Source organism: Rhineura floridana, chromosome 3 (assembly GCF_030035675.1).
Source record: "Rhineura floridana isolate rRhiFlo1 chromosome 3, rRhiFlo1.hap2, whole genome shotgun sequence".
Lineage (NCBI taxonomy): Eukaryota > Metazoa > Chordata > Lepidosauria > Squamata > Rhineuridae > Rhineura > Rhineura floridana.
Window position 1 is genome coordinate 188973889 of NC_084482.1, and position 20934 is coordinate 188994822.

At 43.3% G+C, this 20934-nt stretch overlaps 1 protein-coding gene and 1 long non-coding RNA gene across 5 annotated transcripts in view; one reads left to right on the forward strand and one right to left on the reverse strand.

The window, feature by feature from the left end:
* The window catches only part of LOC133380809 (uncharacterized), a 35416-nt gene that overhangs the window by 13413 nt on the left and 1069 nt on the right, over positions 1-20934 (forward strand). The window contains exon 2 of the long non-coding RNA XR_009761552.1: positions 15026-15270. This is a non-coding gene — a long non-coding RNA (uncharacterized LOC133380809). The remainder of the gene's footprint in view (positions 1-15025; positions 15271-20934) is intronic.
* The window catches only part of LOC133380808 (uncharacterized), a 59089-nt gene that overhangs the window by 13044 nt on the left and 25111 nt on the right, over positions 1-20934 (reverse strand). For 2 of the 4 annotated variants that reach the window (XM_061618854.1, XM_061618853.1), the window contains exons 2-3: positions 16625-16736; positions 4618-4784 (exon numbers count right to left, since the gene is read on the reverse strand). In XM_061618854.1, the coding sequence (XP_061474838.1) occupies positions 4618-4778 (161 nt within the window). In that variant the 5' untranslated portion in view covers positions 4779-4784; positions 16625-16736. Of the gene's footprint in view, positions 1-312; positions 481-4617; positions 4785-16624; positions 16737-20934 lie in introns of those variants that run through there. The other 2 variants (XR_009761551.1, XM_061618855.1) reach the window with 2 other exon arrangements.

Sequence of the window (20934 nt, forward strand, 5' to 3'; positions counted from 1 at the left end):
CGCTCCGTTTCTCTACTGCTTGCAGACACTTTGCTCCAATGCTTTTAGATGGGTGTGTCAATTGTTCCCCTCTCCATGCCCACTATCTCCTCCTCCCTTCTTTCATTTTGTTTCCTGTGGGCTGAGAAGCAACTCCTGGTTGCTCTCCTCCATTCTGCTGGCCTTTTTAATGTTGCTGTAAATGGTGCCTTTATTTTCTTTTTCCCCTAACTTGTGCGCAAAAGCATAACACTGCTCAAACAAATATTTGTATTTCAGCTGTTTCCTACCAACCATAGGCACGGAAAACATAAATATTCACAAAAAACCTACTGGATCTGGTAGAATAGACTGAGCATGCTCGGTCACCTAGCAACTGAGGGAGTAAAAATGTGTAATTAGATGACAGGGCCACAAGGAAACAGTGAGTAGACATGTATAGGATCACACAGTTAAAAAACCCCTAACTACTAAAACAGGGATGGGGAATCTTTGGCTCTCCAAATGTTGTTGGACTCCAACTTCCATCAGCCCCAGCCAGCACAGTTAATGGTCAGGGATGATGGGAGTTGGCGTCCAACAACATCTGAAGGGCTACACCACAGGTACTTCTGCTTTAAAATATTGGCTGGAAATTCCACAGGAAAAGAGCCATTACAGAAAAAGCCCAGGTCCTCATTACCAATAGGTATGCATTTGCTTTCATAATCTCTACCCCTCTGCAGAAGCAAGTGAGACTTTGATTTTGTCCCACAGAAAGTGAGGAGGAGCATGAGAACAAGAAAGAAACAGGGTAGGAGGTCCAGTAGTCTGAATTTTCTCGTTGGTTTTATGGTTTAAAGCAGAGAATGAGAACCTGTGGCTGTCTAGGTGTTGTTGGACAGCAACTAAGAACATAAGAACATAAGAAGAGCCTGCTGGATCAGGCCAGTGAACCATCTAGTCCAGCATCCTGTTCTCACAGTGGCCAACCAGGAGCCTGGGGGAAGCCCGCAAGCAGGACCCGAGTGCAAGAACACTCTCCCCTCCTGAGGCTTCCGGCAATTGGTTTTCAGAAGCATGCTGCCTCTGACTAGGGTGGCAGAGCACAGCCATCATGGCTAGTAGCCATTGATAGCCCTGTCCTCCATGAATTTGTCTAATCTTCTTTTAAAGCCGTCCAAGCTGGTGGCCATTACTGCATCTTGTGGGAGCAAATTCCATAGTTTAACTATGCGCTGAGTAAAGAAGTACTTCCTTTTGTCTGTCCTGAATCTTCCAACATTCAGCTTCTTTGAATGTCCACGAGTTCTAGTATTAGGAGAGAGGGAGAAGAACTTTTCTCTATCCACTTTCTCAATGCCATGCATAATTTTATACACTTCTATCATGTCTCCTCTGACCCGCCTTTTCTCTAAACTAAAAAGCCCCAAATGCTGCAACCTTTCCTCGTAAGGGAGTCGCTCCATCCCCTTGATCATTCTGGTTGCCCTCTTCTGAACCTTTTCCAACTCTATAATATCCTTGTTGAGATGAGGCGACCAGAACTGTACACAGTATTCCAAATGTGGCCGCACCATAGATTTATACAATGGCATTATGATATCGGCTGTTTTATTTTCAATACCTTTCCTAATTATCGCTAGCATGGAATTTGCCTTTTTCACAGCTGCCGCACACTGGGTCGACATTTTCATCGTGCTGTCCACTACAACCCCGAGGTCTCTCTCCTGGTCGGTCACCGCCAGTTCAGACCCCATGAGCGTATATGTGAAATTAATATTTTTTGCTCCAATATGCATAATTTTACACTTGTTTATATTGAATTGCATTTGCCATTTTTCTGCCCATTCACTCAGTTTGGAGAGGTCTTTTTGGAGCTCTTCGCAATCCCTTTTTGTTTTAACAACCCTGAACAATTTAGTGTCATCAGCAAACTTGGCCACTTCACTGCTCACTCCTAATTTTAGGTCATTAATGAACAAGTTGAAAAGTACAGGTCCCAATACCGATCCTTGAGGGACTCCACTTTCTACAGCCCTCCATTGGGAGAACTGTCCGTTTATTCCTACTCTCTGCTTTCTGCTTCTTAACCAATTTCTTATCCACAAGAGGACCTCTCCTCTTATTCCATGACTGCTAAGCTTCCTCAGAAGTCTTTGGTGAGGTACCTTGTCAAACGCTTTTTGAAAGTCTAAGTACACTATGTCCACTGGATCACCTCTATCTATATGCTTGTTGACACTCTCAAAGAATTCTAATAGGTTACTGAGACAGGACTTTCCCTTGCAGAAGCCATGCTGGCTCTGCTTCAGCAAGGCTTGTTCTTCTATGTGCTTAGTTAATCTAGCTTTAATAATACTTTCTACCAGTTTTCCAGGGACAGAAGTTAAGCTAACTGGCCTGTAATTTCCAGGATCCCCTCTGGATCCCTTTTTGAAGATTGGCGTTACATTTGCCACTTTCCAGTCCTCAGGCACGGAGGAGGACCCGAGGGACAAGTTACATATTTTAGTTAGCAGATCAGCAATTTCACCTTTGAGTTCTTTGAGAACTCTCGGGTGGATGCCATCCGGGCCCGGTGATTTGTCAGTTTTTATATTGTCCATTAAGCTTAGAACTTCCTCTCTCGTTACCACTATTTGTCTTAGTTCCTCAGAATCCCTTCCTGCAAATGTTAGTTCAGGTTCAGGGATCTGCCCTATATCTTCCACTGTGAAGACAGATGCAAAGAATTTATTTAGCTTCTCTGCAATCTCCTTATCGTTCTTTAGTACACCTTTGACTCCCTTATCATCCAAGGGTCCAATTGTCTCCCTAGATGGTCTCCTACTTTGAATGTATTTATAGAATTTGTTGTTGTTGGTTTTTATGTTCTTAGCAATGTGCTCCTCAAATTCTTTTTTAGCATCCCTTATTGTCTTCTTGCATTTCTTTTGCCAGAGTTTGTGTTCTTTTTTATTTTCTTCATTCGGACAAGACTTCCATTTTCTGAAGGAAGACTTTTTGCCTCTAAGAGCTTCCTTGACTTTGCTCGTTAACCATGCTGGCATCTTCTTGGCCCTGGCGGTACCTTTTCTGATCTGCAGTATGCACTCCAGTTGAGCTTCTAATAGAGTGTTTTTAAACAACTTCCAAGCATTTTTGAGTGATGTGACCCTCTGGACTTTGTTTTTCAGCTTTCTTTTTACCAATCCCCTCATTTTTGTGAAGTTTCCTCTTTTGAAGTCAAATGTGACCGTGTTGGAGTTTCTTGGCAATTGGCCAGTTACATGTATGTTTAATTTAATAGCACTGTGGTCACTGCTCCCAATCGGTTCAACAACACTTACATCTTGCACCAAGTCCCGGTCCCCACTGAGGATTAAGTCCAGGGTTGCCGTCCCTCTGGTCGGTTCCATGACCAACTGGTCTAGGGAATAGTCATTTAGAATATCTAGAAACTTTGCTTCTTTGTCATGACTGGAACACATATGCAGCCAGTCTATGTCCGGGTACTTGAAGTCACCCATTACTACCACATTTCCTAGTTCGGATGCTTCCTCAATTTCATATCTCATCTCAAGGTCTCCCTGAGCATTTTGATCAGGGGGACGATAGATCGTTCCCAGTATTAAGTCCCTCCTGGGGCATGGTATCACCACCCACAACGATTCTGTGGAGGTGTCTGCCTCTTTTGGGGTTTCGAGCTTGCTGGATTCAATGCCTTCTTTCACGTATAGAGCGACTACGCCACCAATACGTCCTTCCCTGTCCTTCCGATATAGTTTATATCCAGGGATAACCGTATCCCACTGGTTTTCTTCATTCCACCAGGTCTCCGTTATGCTCACTATATCAATGCTCTCCTCTAAGACCAAGCACTCCAGTTCTCCCATCTTGGTTCGCAGGCTCCTAGCATTAGCGTACAGGCACTTGTAAGCAGTGTCTCTCTTCAAGTGTCTTTGGCACTTGTGGTTAGGCCTGTGGTAATTTTGCTCTTCTGAATTTATATCCTGTGCCCCTGCTCTCACAATGCCTACTTCTAGGCCTACCCCTTTTAAAATTTCATCATTTCTTTGGTTTTTATCCCAGGGGGGAGGTTTATTCCGAACCGGACCTTTCTCAGCTCCTGTCGGGTTTCCCCCCTCAGTCAGTTTAAAAGCTGCTCTGCCACCTTTTTAATTTTAAGTGCCAGCAGTCTGGTTCCATTCTGGTTCAAGTGGAGCCCGTCCCTTTTGTACAGGCCCGGCTTGTCCCAAAATGTTCCCCAGTGCCTAACTCTCATCAACCTCAGCCAATATGGCCAGTGGTCAGGGATGATGGGAGTTGGAGTCCAGTAACACCTGGAATGCCACAGGTTGCCCATCCTTGCTTAAAAGTAATGCTATGTTTTCTAAGGTGCAACCTAGCCTGCCTAGAGGCTACCCCTTCTATCCATAATCCCAGTTATGCCATAACCTCAAAGGTCCTTTTGTCTGTCTCACCAACATATAAAGCACATTTGGAAGGAACTCAAGACAGGGCTTTCTCAGTGGCTGCTCCCAAGCTCTGGAACTCCTTGCCAAAGTAGGCCTAGCTAATCTTGTCTCTAGTGACCTCCCACTGGCAGGTAAAGACCCTTTTATTAGCCAGGCCTTTCTCCAAACCCTAGACCCAAGTGATAAAGGAGCTGCTCACCTTTGGAGATACTGTTGATAGTCAGGCAGGGGACTGTTTAGAACGTCCTTCTCTTGGGTCCTTTGCAGATTCCATCTCCCAGACCCACTGGAGCTAGCACACCTATGAAAATCTTTGACTTGTCCTGAACAATGGGACCAGATATGGTTTGGATGTGCCATCACAACCTGTTAGAAGAGGATGGGGAGGGAAGCAAGGATTGAATCTGAATCCTTATTTATTAATTCCCTCCTAAACTTCCCAGTACCAGCCACTTCCCTTACATTCACTTCTCCCCCATGCCCACTTTCTTCACACCAAGAACAGCCCCTCATTTGCCTATCAGTCTATGACTAACCTCCTGGACACTGACTTTAGGACCTGATCTACAGTCATGCAGTACAGAGGCATCTAGCCTCTTTAGTTTTCTTGTTTGGGTTGTCACCATGGCACTCTGTGTTCCACCTGCTTTATGAAAGGCAGAAACCAGAACTAAATCTCTTTAACATGGGCAGTGACTAAGGAAACTAAAGCTGCAATCCTATATATAACATTTGGTTGCATGGCTTTAATACTGTGCACATTTACCTGAGAGAAAGATACATTGAACTTAATAGGACTTACCTTTGAGTAAACATGTATAATTATAATTATTATTATTTATTACATTTGTATACAGCCCCATAGCCAAAGCTCTCTGGGCAGTTTACAACAATTAAAAACATTAAAATCAAATATACAAATGTAAAAACACTTTAAAAAACCAACAATTTAAAAACACATGCTAAAATGCCTGGGAGAAGAGGAAAGTCTTGACCTGGCGCGAAAAAGATAACAGTGTTGGCACCAGGCGCACCTCGTCATAAAGATTATTCCATAATTTGGGGGCCACCACTGAGAAAGCTCTCTCCCTTGTTGCCATCCTCCGAGCTTCCGTCCAAGTAGGCATCCGGAGAAGGGCCTTTGATGTTCAGCGTAGTGTATGGGTGGGTTTGTGTCGGGAGAGGTGTTCCATCAAGTATTGTGGTCCCAAGCCATGTAAGGCTTTATAGGTTAAAACCAGCATTTTGAATCGAGCTCAGAAACATACAGGCAGCCAATGCAAGCGGGCCAGAATCGGTTTTATATGTTCGGACCATCTGGTCCCTGTTACCAATCTGGCTGCTGCATTTTGCACAAGCTGCAGTTTCCGAACCGTCTTCAAAGGCAGCCCCATGTAGAGTGCATTGCAGTAATCTAATTTAGAGGTTACCAGAGCATGGACAACTGAAGCCAGGTTATCCCTGTCCAGATAGGGACGTAGTTAGGCCACCAACCAAAGTTGGTAGAAGGCACTCCGTGCCACCGAGGCTACCTGAGCCTCAAGTGACAGAGATGGTTCTAGGAGAACCCCCAAGCTACGAACCTGCTCCTTCAGGGGGAGTGCAACCCCATCCAGTACAGGTTGGACATCCACCATCTGGTCAGAAGAACCACCCACTAGCAGCATCTCAGTCTTGTCTGGATTGAGCCTCAGTTTATTAGCCCTCATCCAGTCCATTGTCGCAGCCAGGCACTGATTCAGAACATTGACAGCCTCATCTGTAGAAGATGAAAAGGAGAAATAGAGCTGCGTGTCATCAGCATACTGATGGCAACGCACTGCAAAGCTCTGGATGACCGCACCCAATGGTTTCATGTAGATGTTGAACAGCATGGGGGACAGACCCCTGCAGAACCCCATACTGGAGAGTCCAGGGTGCCGAGCAATGCTCCTCAAGCACCACCTTCTGCAGTCGACCTGCCAAGTTGGAGCAGAAACACTGCCATGCAGTACCTCCCACTCCCAACTCAGCCAGTTGTCCCAGAAGGATACCATGATCGATGATATTGAAAACCACTGAGAGATCAAGGAGAATCAACAGAGTCACACTCCCCCGTCTCTCTCCTGACAGAGGTCATCATACAGGGCAACCAAGGCTGTTTCCGTGCCAAAACCAGGCCTGAAATCCGACTGAAATGGATCCAGATAATCGGTCTCATCCAAGAGTGTCTGGAGCTGGCCTGCCACCACTCATTCAAGGACCTTAAAAAATGGATATGTTATAATGGACCTTTATTTAAATGTGAGTGACATTAGTGGGAATTAGTAGGAAACATAGGATTGGCCTGTACAAGTCATATTATTTGTGTGGTTAAGAAAATCAAGATGCTCTCCATTGGAAACGCATGACTTTCTAGTTTGCTTAGTTGTAAAATTAATTATTCAAACCTTAGTACATGCTTAGATATCATGTGGTAAATACTGAAAATTTAATTATGGCATGTATGAACAAGCCCTTAGCATCTATGTCTGAGCTTGATTCCTGCCTGTGATAGCACAGGGATCCCATCGCATTGTGTCATTTAGCTAATGTAATACAGCAATTGTCATTCTGGGTGTGGGAAATCTAGTTTCAAATCTTTACCAAACCATGAAGTTACTGAGCAGCCTTGGGGTGAAAAGTCAGTCATTATTCATATAGGAATGCTGAAAGATTAATGAGATAAAATTGTAAAATACTTTGTATATTGAAAAATGCTAGGCTGGGAAAAGGTAAATAATGTGTACTTTGAGAGGATTTTGGGACACACCATAGAATGATTTCAAATGCAACTGCTGGCTTTTGTTATATAGTCAAATTAGGAAGAAAAAAATATTTAGAGATTATCCTTGTTATCGACAAACATTCTTGCACAGGGAAGTGTACAAATGAAGTAGATGCTGGTTTATCCATGTACATTTAAATGACTTAAGATTCTCACATTCCAGATTCCTACATTTTACATATTGTGCCACAGAATATTTTAAGCAACCTGCTTTCAATAGATGTAATTAAAGGAACATACAGTGGTTCCTGTGCATAGTCATACACACACTTGATTGTGTTTACCTATTGTTCCAGAGTAGCACTGTGAAGATGTTACGTTGTACACTTGTTCATGGAATGTGTACAGGCATAGACGTAATTGTAAGAATGAGTGTATCATACCCAAATGATACATGTGTGGATGAACTTGAATAAATATGGAGGGGTGACTGCACATACTCATGCATGTACATTCACTGAACATAGGTACAACTATGTGAAATGTTGCATATATGGTGACTGCATAATATCCACGTACAAAGTTGCCTTCTAAACCATAGTGCAATTTGTCTACCCAGCATATGTCACTGATAATTGTTCATTTGAAGCAGACAGAAAGTGACACCAGGGCCAATGCCAGGGGGCGCCCAGGTTGGTCCCTGGCAAAGGGCCCCTGAGGGCCCCTCTTAGGGTGGAAGGGTAGCATTCCCGTCCTGTGATCCACGGTGGTGTAACCTCCCCCCCAATATAGTTAGGGAGGGCCACACATGGCCCTCCTGCCTCTATCTCTCTTGTAAGTTATGTGCATGCATGTCTCCCATCAACTAAGATGGAGGCAGAGGCTTTCCTAAGGGTCTGACGTCCCCTCCACCATCTTGGTTGATGGCAGGCATGCATGCACATCATTTATAAGATCGACAGAGGTAGGTGGGATGTGCGGGGGGGTATTAGCTCTGTGGGGCCTGCATGGAGGGGTTGTGCTCTGGTGCCATGGGCCTAGGGCAGGCTGATGCCGAAGGGCTCTGGCACGCTTGGCGCCAGCCCTCAGTGACACTAATTTAAACTGACAAAACACACACACTTTACAACCCAGAAAACATGATAGGCATTAAATTCAAGGGGAAGGAATCATGGGGCTAAACATACAAGATAACTATATATTGTGCAAATATGGGCATGCTATGGAAAAATGGATATAGAAGAAAAGGATTTAAGAAGAGCCTTACTGAATCAGACCAGAGGCCTGTTTAGAGTGGCCATTGGCCAGATAGGCGACGAAGAAATTAAATTTATTATTATTATTATTATTATTAGTCCAACATCCTATTTCCCACAGAGAACAACTAGATGCCTCTGGGAAACCCCCAAACACAAGAGCAATAGCCCTTTCTCACTGTTATCTCCTAGCAACTGGTGTTATTCAGACAGATGCTGCTTCATAATCTGAAAGTAGATTGTAGCCATCATGGCTAGTAGCCCTTGATAGCCTTATCTTCCATGAGTAGGAACAGGATACTGTCTAGGTGGCGTGGAACTTGCTAGTATCAGCAGGCATAAGTAGGTACGAGTTAATGGGGAAGGGCTGTAGCTCAGAAGTAGAGCATCTGCCTTGTATGTAGAAGGTCCCAGGTTCAATCCAGGTAGGGCTGGGAGAGTTCCCTGCCTGAAACTCTGGAGAACTGCTGCTAATCAATGTACACAATACTGAGCTAGATGGACCAATGGTCTGACTAGGTATAAGGCAGCTTCCTATGTTCATGTGTAAGAGTAAATAAACACAGGCACACTGAATGATAAGGATCACCCAACATGCACAAAAGTGAGCAAGCACTTGTCCACTGTACATGAGTCGGGTTCTGCTGGATCAGACCAGAAGGCCTTTCTAGTCAGAGTGGCCAAGCAGAAGCTTATGGGAAGCCCACGGATTCTACACACATTCAATGTAGCATCTGAAGAGGGCTTCTCTTTATCTGTGTAATTTCTGTATTTGGCATTCCCCTCTCGGTACCTTCAGAAAGGTTTTCCGACCTACGCAACTCTACTATTTATCTGTTGTTATTCAGAATACCTTCTGCAGCTGTCACACTGCTTTTTGCTCCCAAAGCATTTCAAATTCTGAAAAGAAAAAAATTGCCCACTCTCCTACAAAGAACTTTTCAGATTCAAGATGTTGTGAATTCTTATTTCTTGAGTCCTGGGGTTTGCATGTTACGGGGTAAGGTGGGTGGGAGTGTTTTGCTTGGCTAAGGTCCTGGCAAGAGGTTAGTGGGGGCACAAACTGTTAATAAGGCCCAGCTAGAATAGGGAGGTTGGAATACTTTGTTTCTGGCAAAAAGCCCCCATACAGGGGAGGAGCTCCCTGCAAGGAAAGCTTTACAGTAAGCCACATTGGCAAGTACAAGAGGGGTTGAGGAGAGAAAGAAATTAAGGGTGAGTGGGGCTGTCTGAATGAGGTCCGAAAGGAGAGACTGACTGTGGCCTTGACTGCTAACAGCTCAGACTTAATCCAGGAACGGAGAACTGTGAAACTCTCCACATAAGATTTTCAGCCTGTTTCTGTGTGGGCTGTTCTTTATCGCAGTCAGACAGCAGCATGATGCCCAAATCACGTCTGCATCTCCCACAGACGTGAGCTGGACCACCTAATCTTAAAGTGATGGGTAATAGGTGCTTCTCAAACAGAAGGTTCCAGAAGGCCTGTTATTTTCCTGCCTCTAGCCTCTCTCGCTGTCTCTTTCTTCTTCAACAGGGCCAGCCCAAGATACTGTGTTGCTGAGGCAGAGGACAAGATGGTGCCTCTCTTCCATGTACAACAGCTGACTGAACTAGCTGCTGATCTTACGTCAACCCTAGTGATGGGGCTGTGTCCTTCACCGCACCTGAGGGAAGCAGGCTAGCCAAGGGAGCTTAGGGTAGACGGGGGTACACTCAGCTCTGTCCTCCAACCATCCCCAGCACCCATCCACCCCGTTCTCTTTATCGCCTCACACTACTGTCTTCAGTGTATCATTTTGACTTTTGGGGTTGTATTCAACTAAGTCCGACTCAGAATAGACCCATTGAAATTAATGAATCTAAATTAGTCATGTCTATTCACTTCAATGGGTTTACTCTGAGTAGGACTAGTATTGAATACCATCCTTTGATTGCAGGACAAAAATGCCTAACGTGATAATAAAGCTGTTGCTCATGTGTACTTGCAAATGTATGTAAATTTAAAACCAGGTGCAAATTAAAAACCCTGATAATGTCAGCTAGATGGCTGTAAAACATTGTTAGCTATTAAAATATTTATAGCTCACCTTTTCTGCTTTGCTTCTAAAGCTAATACAATGTATTTATAATACAATATAAAACAATTTGAGAAATCAACCCACACAAATATTTATTACAATTATTTATATCATGCCTTTCAGTTTACAAACCATGTCACAGTGGCTTGCAAGTAACAGCAATGCACATCTAAAAAACAACATTAACATGTAGCAAATAATCGTACTGTTTTGATGCCTGCTAAGAGGAAGGCCTACACAGACATGCAAGTTTATTAATGCTGATTTGTTTTTGAAACTGATCGGAAGCGGGCCTTGTTTTAGCACAGGAACAATTGGGAGCCTACTTGAAGCTCCTGATTGTTCCTTTGAAGGTCTGCCTTTGAAGTATGATGTCAGGTGTAGGATGGGTGGATTTGGCCATCCCCAAACAGTCTGGTGGGCCAAATGGGGAGGCCTGGTGGGTCTGCGGGCTGGAGATTCTCCACCCTTGTGCTCCATGAATCCAACTCCTGCTTCTTAATCTTCGCTGCAGCATCTAGGTCCACTAGCTGTAGTTTCCAAATGTTTTTCGAAAGTATCAACACATAGTGTTAGCAACAGTCCAACCTTGATGTAACTGGTATATGTGATTGTGGTATGTGATCCAGTTCTGAGATATCAGGCACAATAACCAAAGGTTGTTTCAGAGAGTGTAATTGTTCAGATTAGAAGGGAGCTGCGTGGTGTTTCAGTTGTAACTCCTCATTTTATATTGAGTGACTTTCAAATCACTCTGTGCTTGCAGTAAATTGTGCTATATTTGCTTGTGTTGGAAGGGCTAATGGAAGATAGAGAAGGACCACTGCTCAGTATTAGAGTAACTTGTCTGCATGCAGAGGTTTTACTTCCTGATATTTCCATTTAAAAGGATCAGGTAACACAGGAGCAGGAACCTCTTTCAGCAAAAGTGCCAGATTCATACCTGGTCAGCCTTCTGAGGGCCAAATGGGTGGGGCTGAGGCAGATGGGCGGGGCTGAGGCAGATGGGCAGGGCTAAAATAAAATTCTTACATTTGATACAAATAATGAAAGTGTTTGCTTTGTGTGGCCCCCACCTCCCCTTCCAGCCACCCGCCCTCCACTCCTTCTAGTGTGATGGTTGCAGACTCTTTTCCTTTGTGAGCCTTGCAAGTCTGGCTACACCGATGTTGGTGCCACTCTCAGCTGCCTTTCCAAGTTGTCATCTGTCAGTCTGGCACAAAGGTGGTTCTTGGCCTGGGTCAGCTTTGAAAACAATTACTTTGCTGCTGTTGGTCGACCCAAACAGAGATGCTATTCCTAGTACGTCACCTGTCCTGATTGAGTTAATGAAATTTCCCTTGAGAAATTCATAATTTGCAGAATTCCAGTACATTCATATATTCCAGTTGTATTTGGTTTGCAGTTTAGTGTTACCTTGCAGTTCTACCAGTTCAAGCTGAAATTCTTTAGGAGCCTTATCTGGTTTAATATTGAATGATTTTTCAAAGAGGTCTAACTGCTATTCCTGCAAAGTTGCTCATGAAACTTCTCCAGCAAGACAAAACAATGTTTAGTCAACAGGACAGTGCATTTCCTAGTGCTGCTTCTCAGTAGCTCCTGAATGAGTGAGAGGAAGGAAGTACATTGCAGGCTCCAGAGCGGTGATGGTAAGCACCTGGCAATGGATGCTGGATGCTCCCATTTTTGCCATTTAAGAGGAAGGAAGGAAGAAACCTCCAAAACAAAGCTATGGCTGCACTGAGAGCTTCGACAATTGAATTGGGAAGTGCCATGTAGAAACCCAAAACAGTGATTTAAACATGGGCTAGTCAGAAATTGACAGGTGATGTCAACTGACTGGCAGGTGAGTATGGGCCATTTGCAGGAATTGGGCAGGCCTAATTATAGGCCTCAGTTGTCCATGCTCTGGTGACCTCCTGCCTAGACTACTACCATGTTCTCTACTTGGGGCTGTTCTTGAAGATGGTCGAGAAATTGCAGCTAGCATAGAATGCAGCTGCTAGGTTGGTGAGGGAGACAGCTACGTGTCACCAGTCCTAAAAGCACTGCAGTGGCTGCCAGTCAGCTACCAGAGCCAATTCAAGGTGTCAGTAGTAGTGTGCAATGTCCTAAACCGCTTGAGACCCAAGTACCTGAAAGAGCGCCTCTCCCAGTATTAACCATCTTGGATCCTACAATTAGCAGGGGAGGCCCGGTTGGTGCCGATGCATGACAGGGTCTTCTTGGTGGCAGTTCCATTTGTATCGTTCCTATGAAGTTTCTTGGCTGAAACCATGACAGAATCCTGACAGAAAATGGATGCTCTTGTTACTAATAATACTATGTCCTGCAGAAATTGAGATGAAATCTTGCCTGGCTGAGACAATGATTCTGTTGCATACAAGGAGTCTGAAAAACAGACCAATCCTCCTGCATCATTCCATGTATATAAATCAGCACAGACCTAGTCAATATCTAGCACATACAATATCTAGCACAATATCAGCACATACAACAGCCAGTATCTCCTACCTCAAGGACTTGTTGCTTGATGATCTGCAACTAAGTATATGAGCTGCCCCTCCCTTAAAAATATCCTGCTGAAGTGACGATAGGTAAGGCGATACAGGACAGACAAAAGGAAGTACTTCTTTACTCAGCGCATAGTTAAACTATGGAATTTGCTCCCACAAGATGCAGTAATGGCCACCAGCTTGGATGGCTTTAAAAGAAGATTAGACAAATTCATGGAGGACAGGGCTATCAATGGCTACTAGCCGTGATGGCTGTGCTCTGCCACCCTAGTCAGAGGCAGCATGCTTCTGAAAACCAGTTGCCGGAAGCCTCAGGAGGGGAGAGTGTTCTTGCACTCGGGTCCTGCTTGCGGGCTTCCCCCAGGCACCTGGTTGGCCACTGTGAGAACAGGATGCTGGACTAGATGGGCCACTGGCTGATCCAGCAGGCTCTTCTTATGTTCTTATGTTCTCTTAAAGCAAAGCTTGAGGATCTGACTTTAAACAAAGCACCTTTAGATAAAATGGAATGGAGACGTATTTATGAGGTAGCATCTGCCATCTACTGGCTTTTGAAGGGAAAGCAGAACAGGCAAAAAAAAGTTAAAAGGAGGAAGAATGGTTGCTGCAAAGGCCACTGTTGCCTCCTCCTCCCCCCCCCCCAGGTCCAGTGTGAAAAAAGGACTTGCAGCACAGACGGAACTTCTCCATTCAGAAACTGAGCATGATAGTCTTATGCTAATACCACATGGACAGTGTAATCACAGATACTGTAGAACTGCAGATGGGGACAGATTGCATATTTCAGCCATGCAACGATACTCAGTAGACACACATCCAGTTAATCTGATGGAACTGAAATAGATCTCATGTGCAACTGAATTGCAGATTTCTGGTAGTGTAGACTGAAGGCAGCACCTTGTTCTGTTTGATCTGACATTTGCCTATCTGACATTTGCCTACCAGGAAGAATTAAGGATTCTATGGTATCTAACTCCACACTAAACGCAATTGGAATCTGCTGAATAAAAATGTCAGCATAGATTGAAAAGTTCCTGCGGATAATCCTTTAAGATCTGTTAGCAGAGGGAACAAAGCATGGGTGTCCTGTTGAAGTTTTTGCGTCAGGAGAAAGTGTTTTTACATTAGCTCCGTAGCTGAGGAAGAGGATGTATCAGGACATAGAAAGATGGGCCAGACCAATGATGTACAAAACACACGGAAGTACATCCAGTTCTGACTTTTTGATTCCCAACTATCCGCCTCTTCAGATTTCATCCAGTTTAGTTGCAGCCTATGGTTCAGAATCTGTTTCTAGACTGGAACTCATTCTGGCTTCAGGCAAAAATTAGTTTATTTGGATATCAACTGCAAAGTATTTTGAGTCTACCATATGCAACAGCTTTAAATTCCATGAACTTTAAACCAACGGGTGCTAATTTTTTCTTTGGCCTTTGCTCATATCTATCGCTTTTTAGAACAGCAAGTATTTTTTCCAGATGGTAGCAGCAGGATTTTGTTCAGTAGATGCATCTATCTGCAGTAGCAACATATAAGCAGGAGCAGTGGATTATAAGCAGGATCTAAAGAAGAGTCTAATAGATACCACACATACTCTCCAGCACATCCCTTCTTGCAACACTACATGGCAAACTCCTTCTGATACTGCGAAGAATTTCAAAAACAGTTTTGTGATATGATATGGGAGTTCAAAGGGATTTTAAACAAGCAAGTAATCATTATCAGCAGGATAGTAAAAATTGGTTTTAAATTCAGGAGCCAGAATGGAAAGTGACAGATGCACATCTGAGTGAACCAATGACAGGATAAATTACATCTTAACCAATTTTATTTCAGCCTAAACGTCAGTAGACCACTTCATCAGATGCATGTGGTGGCAGGTGTATGTGTGTTATAATCTTTACACCTACACATATATGGGGGTGGGGGGAGGGAGGAAATTGCAAGCAGCGAGGTCAGAGGAAAGTGAAATGCATTTCTAAAGTCCACCGATTCTATTCATCCTGTATAGATGCAGAGCAATATTGTTGGCACATATGGCCTCTGTCTATGACTGTAAATTGCACTACCTGCCAATCAGCTACCAGGCTAGGTTCAAGGTGCAGGTACTGGTCTACAAAGCCCTATACTGTTTGGAACCAGGATGCCTAAAAGATCGCCTCATCCCCACCTACCCAACCAATCATTGCAATCTGCAGAAGAGGACATCCTGCAGATACCATCCTCTGGAACTCCTTCCCATTGCATTTCAGAAAGGTACTTTCTCTATTGTCTTTTTGGCTCCTGCACAGATGATCCTCTTTCAACAAGCCTTCTAAAACCTTTATCCCAAGTGGTGTCTGTCTTGGATTTGAACTGATTTTATGTATATGCTGCTGTTATGAACTCCTTTTATATTTATAAAAGTTTTTAAGATCATTTTATATATGCAATTGTTTTAACTGTTTTTACATGTGTAATTGTTTTATATGTTATTATATTGTAAAACATTTTGGGATGTCTCCTGGAAAGTGATCCATAAATGAAATAAATAATAAGCAACTTCAATCATGTTTATTAAGAAGAAACATTTTGTTCTTCAGGACTAATCCATCTGTTTAGGGAAAAAAATCCACATTCCTTTTTCTATCAAGCTTGACACAGAAAGAATAAAGCTATCAAATGTATGCAGCTGGCATGTGGGCAGATCTTTCAAGAGTAACAATTCCCTGAAACTTTGCTCAACACCCATTTAGAAACAGCATGTTTTCATTTGCAATTAAATCTTTAGTCATCACATGGAATCCATTAAGCTTCCAGTCCAGATTTATCAATGAGATTGCCAGTTTTTAATAACTGGGCATTTTCCTTTTTCTGAAGAGAACTAGAGAGCTAACAAGGTTCTCAGAAATAACCAATTCTACATTGATTTTGTTCACATGATGCAGTTCAAGGGTGTGTGTGTAGAAGGTACAGTATATCAAAAACTCTTGCCCAGCAGTTACAGTCCAATGCAATTACAGACCAAGCTAGTCTCCTGCACAGAGGTGGCATTACAAAAACTGCAGGATGAAAGGCCATTTCAATGCAGGGCTTTGACGTCATGCCCTACTTTGACAAAAAAGTAGGGAAGAGTCTAGAGCAGCAGCTACTCATCCTGCTCCCCACCCAATGCACTTCAGATTACCCTGTAGAAAGCAAAGTATATGGGATTTGCCACATGTAAACAAGAGCTGCTCTCAATATTTATTTCCTGTGTCATGCTCACACAATTCTGTTGTGGCAGCTGATCTGCTTACAACCGACTGAGTGTAAATGTGCAAACAACAACAGATGGCCCCACGCCTTATATTTAAGCACCCCAACACCTTTTGGGACCTCATTTTCATTGTGGCACACTGACTACAACTGCAGCACCCAAGTTCTCCTTTAGGCACCAAGCTAAAAGATATTTTTTGCTCTCATGCTTCCCCTAATTGCCCTGAGTTTTACTACTGCTGTTTAAAGGGTGGTGGTGTTCAATTCCAACTACGTTAAACTACTGAAATAAATGGAGCACGTTAGTAATAATGACAGACATCCAGTCGACTTCAATGGGAAATTAGTTCTTGTAAGATTTTTAACTCCTTACCTGGGAGAAAGCCCCACTGAATTCATTGGGACTGACTTCTGAGTAGACGTGGTTAGGACTGCAGCCTTAGTTTGGATCCAACCCATTGTTTACTGCTTTGATTTTTATGGCTCTATATAAGTCAATTAAAGAGAATATAAGTTCATTAAATACATAATTTGTAAGATATGCATATTTGCATACAAGTTATTCCTCTTCCTCTAAAATCTCATCAGTCCTCCGTATTCAAACACTTGATGAAGGGGGAGGATTCCTACTATTTGCTTTAGGTCAGTCGTTCCCAAACCTTTTCTCCCATGGACCACTTGAAAATTACCGAGGGTCCTGGTGGGCCACTTAATTTAGGTTTTTCTACCTGTTGTAACAACTGTAATGTGCTGTGCTAGATGCTGTATGATTTTTAATTGTATTTTTATCGCTTCTTTTATTTCTTATATTGTATTTTATTGAATTACAATTTGAATTTTATCGAATTCAAATTGAAATACAATATAAGAAATAAAAGAAGCAATAAAATAAAATTAAAAATCAATATGATTAATACAGACATTATTTAATGAAGCTTGTGGACCACAGTTTGGGAACCCGTGCCTTAGGTTATGCAACTTAAATAATTACTTATTGTGACAAAATGGTAATCTAGGGATATTCCTTCAGCTCCTGACCCACTTTGCATTTCATTTCTCGGCTTGCACAGACCCAGTGTCATTTGCCTCACTCTAGTATTTCAGTAGGTACCTGAAGCTCACCCCTAAAACCCTCTCATAAAAAGTACCCCCCCCAAAAAAAACTTTCCCACGTTACCAGTAGTCCAAACTCTTGGTACATTTTATTTAAAACATTCATATCCCAACCTTTCTTCCATGACAGAACTCAAGACAGTACACACAAGTTCCCAGGCAGGTTGCGTACATGCTATACATTTAAAGCACATTCTCCAAGAACCTGTAATTTGTTAAGAGTGCTGAGAAGTGTAGCTCTGTGGGGGTAAGCTAAAGTTTCCAGGATTCTTAGCAGAGGGGGATATGCCTTAGGCATTGTGAGAGCAGGGGCACAGGATATAAATTCAGAAGAGCAAAATTACTACAGGCCTAACCACAAGTGCCAAAGACACTTGAAGAGAGACACTGCTTACAAGTGCCTGTACGCTAATGCTAGGAGCCTCCGAACCAAGATGGGAGAACTGGAGTGCTTGGTCTTAGAGAAGAGCATTGATATAGTGAGCATAACCGAGACCTGGTGGAATGGAGAAAACCAGTGGGATACGGTTATCCCTGGATATAAACTATATCGGAAGGACAGGGAAGGACGTATTGGTGGCGCAGTCGCTCTACACGTGAAAGAAGGCATTGAATCCAGCAAGCTCGAAACCCCAAAAGAGGCAGACTCCTCCACAGAATCGTTGTGGGTGGTGATAACGTGCCCCAGGAGGGACTTAATACTGGGAACGATCTATCGTCCCCCTGATCAAAATGCTCAGGGAGACCTTGAGATGAGATATGAAATTGAGGAAGCATCCAAACTAGGAAATGTAGTAATGGGTGACTTCAACTACCCGGACATAGACTGGCTGCATATGTGTTCCAGTCATGACAAAGAAGCAAAGTTTCTAGATATTCTAAATAACTATTCCCTAGACCAGTTGGTCATGGAACCGACCAGAGGGACGGCAACCCTGGACTTAATCCTCAGTGGGGACCGGGACCTGGTGCGAGATGTAAGTGTTGTTGAACCGATTGGGAGCAGTGACCACAGTGCTATTAAATTAAACATACATGTAACTGGCCAATTGCCAAGAAACTCCAACACGGTCACATTTGACTTCAAAAGAGGAAACTTCACAAAAATGAGGGGATTGGTAAAAAGAAAGCTGAAAAACAAAGTCCAGAGGGTCACATCACTCAAAAATGCTTGGAAGTTGTTTAAAAACACTCTATTAGAAGCTCAACTGGAGTGCATACTGCAGATCAGAAAAGGTACCGCCAGGGCCAAGAAGATGCCAGCATGGTTAACGAGCAAAGTCAAGGAAGCTCTTAGAGGCAAAAAGTCTTCCTTCAGAAAATGGAAGTCTTGTCCGAATGAAGAAAATAAAAAAGAACACAAACTCTGGCAAAAGAAATGCAAGAAGACAATAAGGGATGCTAAAAAAGAATTTGAGGAGCACATTGCTAAGAACATAAAAACCAACAACAACAAATTCTATAAATACATTCAAAGCAGGAGACCATCTAGGGAGACAATTGGACCCTTGGATGATAAGGGAGTCAAAGGTGTACTAAAGAACGATAAGGAGATTGCAGAGAAGCTAAATAAATTCTTTGCATCTGTCTTCACAGTGGAAGATATAGGGCAGATCCCTGAACCTGAACTAACATTTGCAGGAAGGGATTCTGAGGAACTAAGACAAATAGTGGTAACGAGAGAGGAAGTTCTAAGTTTAATGGACAATATAAAAACTGACAAATCACCGGGCCCGGATGGCATCCACCCGAGAGTTCTCAAAGAACTCAAAGGTGAAATTGCTGATCTGCTAACTAAAATATGTAACTTGTCCCTCGGGTCCTCCTCCGTGCCTGAGGACTGGAAAGTGGCAAATGTAACGCCAATCTTCAAAAAGGGATCCAGAGGGGATCCTGGAAATTACAGGCCAGTTAGCTTAACTTCTGTCCCTGGAAAACTGGTAGAAAGTATTATTAAAGCTAGATTAACTAAGCACATAGAAGAACAAGCCTTGCTGAAGCAGAGCCAGCATGGCTTCTGCAAGGGAAAGTCCTGTCTCAGTAACCTATTAGAATTCTTTGAGAGTGTCAACAAGCATATAGATAGAGGTGATCCAGTGGACATAGTGTACTTAGACTTTCAAAAAGCGTTTGACAAGGTACCTCACCAAAGGCTTCTGAGGAAGCTTAGCAGTCATGGAATAAGAGGAGAGGTCCTCTTGTGGATAAGGAATTGGTTAAGAAGCAGAAAGCAGAGAGTAGGAATAAACGGACAGTTCTCCCAATGGAGGGCTGTAGAAAGTGGAGTCCCTCAAGGATCGGTATTGGGACCTGTACTTTTCAACTTCTTCATTAATGACCTAGAATTAGGAGTGAGCAGTGAAGTGGCCAAGTTTGCTGACGACACTAAATTGTTCAGGGTTGTTAAAACAAAAAGGGATTGCGAAGAGCTCCAAAAAGACCTCTCCAAACTGAGTAAATGGGCAGAAAAATGGCAAATGCAATTCAATATAAACAAGTGTAAAATTATGCATATTGGAGCAAAAAATATTAATTTCACATATACGCTCATGGGGTCTGAACTGGCGGTGACCGACCAGGAGAGAGACCTCGGGGTTGTAGTGGACAGCACGATGAAAATGTCGACCCAGTGTGCGGCAGCTGTGAAAAAGGCAAATTCCATGCTAGCGATAATTAGGAAAGGTATTGAAAATAAAACAGCCGATATCATAATGCCATTGTATAAATCTATGGTGCGGCCGCATTTGGAATACTGTGTACAGTTCTGGTCGCCTCATCTCAAAAAGGATATTATAGAGTTGGAAAAGGTTCAGAAGAGGGCAACCAGAATGATCAAGGGGATGGAGCGACTCCCTTACGAGGAAAGGTTGCAGCATTTGGGGCTTTTTAGTTTAGAGAAAAGGCGGGTCAGAGGAGACATGATAGAAGTGTATAAAATTATGCATGGCATTGAGAAAGTGGATAGAGAAAAGTTCTTCTCCCTCTCTCATAATACTAGAACTCGTGGACATTCAAAGAAGCTGAATGTTGGAAGATTCAGGACAGACAAAAGGAAGTACTTCTTTACTCAGCGCATAGTTAAACTATGGAATTTGCTCCCACAAGATGCAGTAATGGCCACCAGCTTGGACGGCTTTAAAAGAAGATTAGACAAATTCATGGAGGACAGGGCTATCAATGGCTACTAGCCATGATGGCTGTGCTCTGCCACCCTAGTCAGAGGCAGCATGCTTCTGAAAACCAGTTGCCGGAAGCCTCAGGAGGGGAGAGTGTTCTTGCACTCGGGTCCTGCTTGCGGGCTTCCCCCAGGCACCTGGTTGGCCACTGTGAGAACAGGATGCTGGACTAGATGGGCCACTGGCCTGATCCAGCAGGCTCTTCTTATGTTCTTATGTTCAGTCACAGTTCCCCATCCAGGCACTGTTCGGCCCCAGACCTGTTTAGGTTGTGGAAGGTAGTACGCATGGGTGGGCCGAATGCGACACCCCAAGATACAGGACAATAAAAAGTAATAAAAAACCCCTCAAAAATGTCAAAGGCATGACAAATGAAGCATACATTCACTCATGT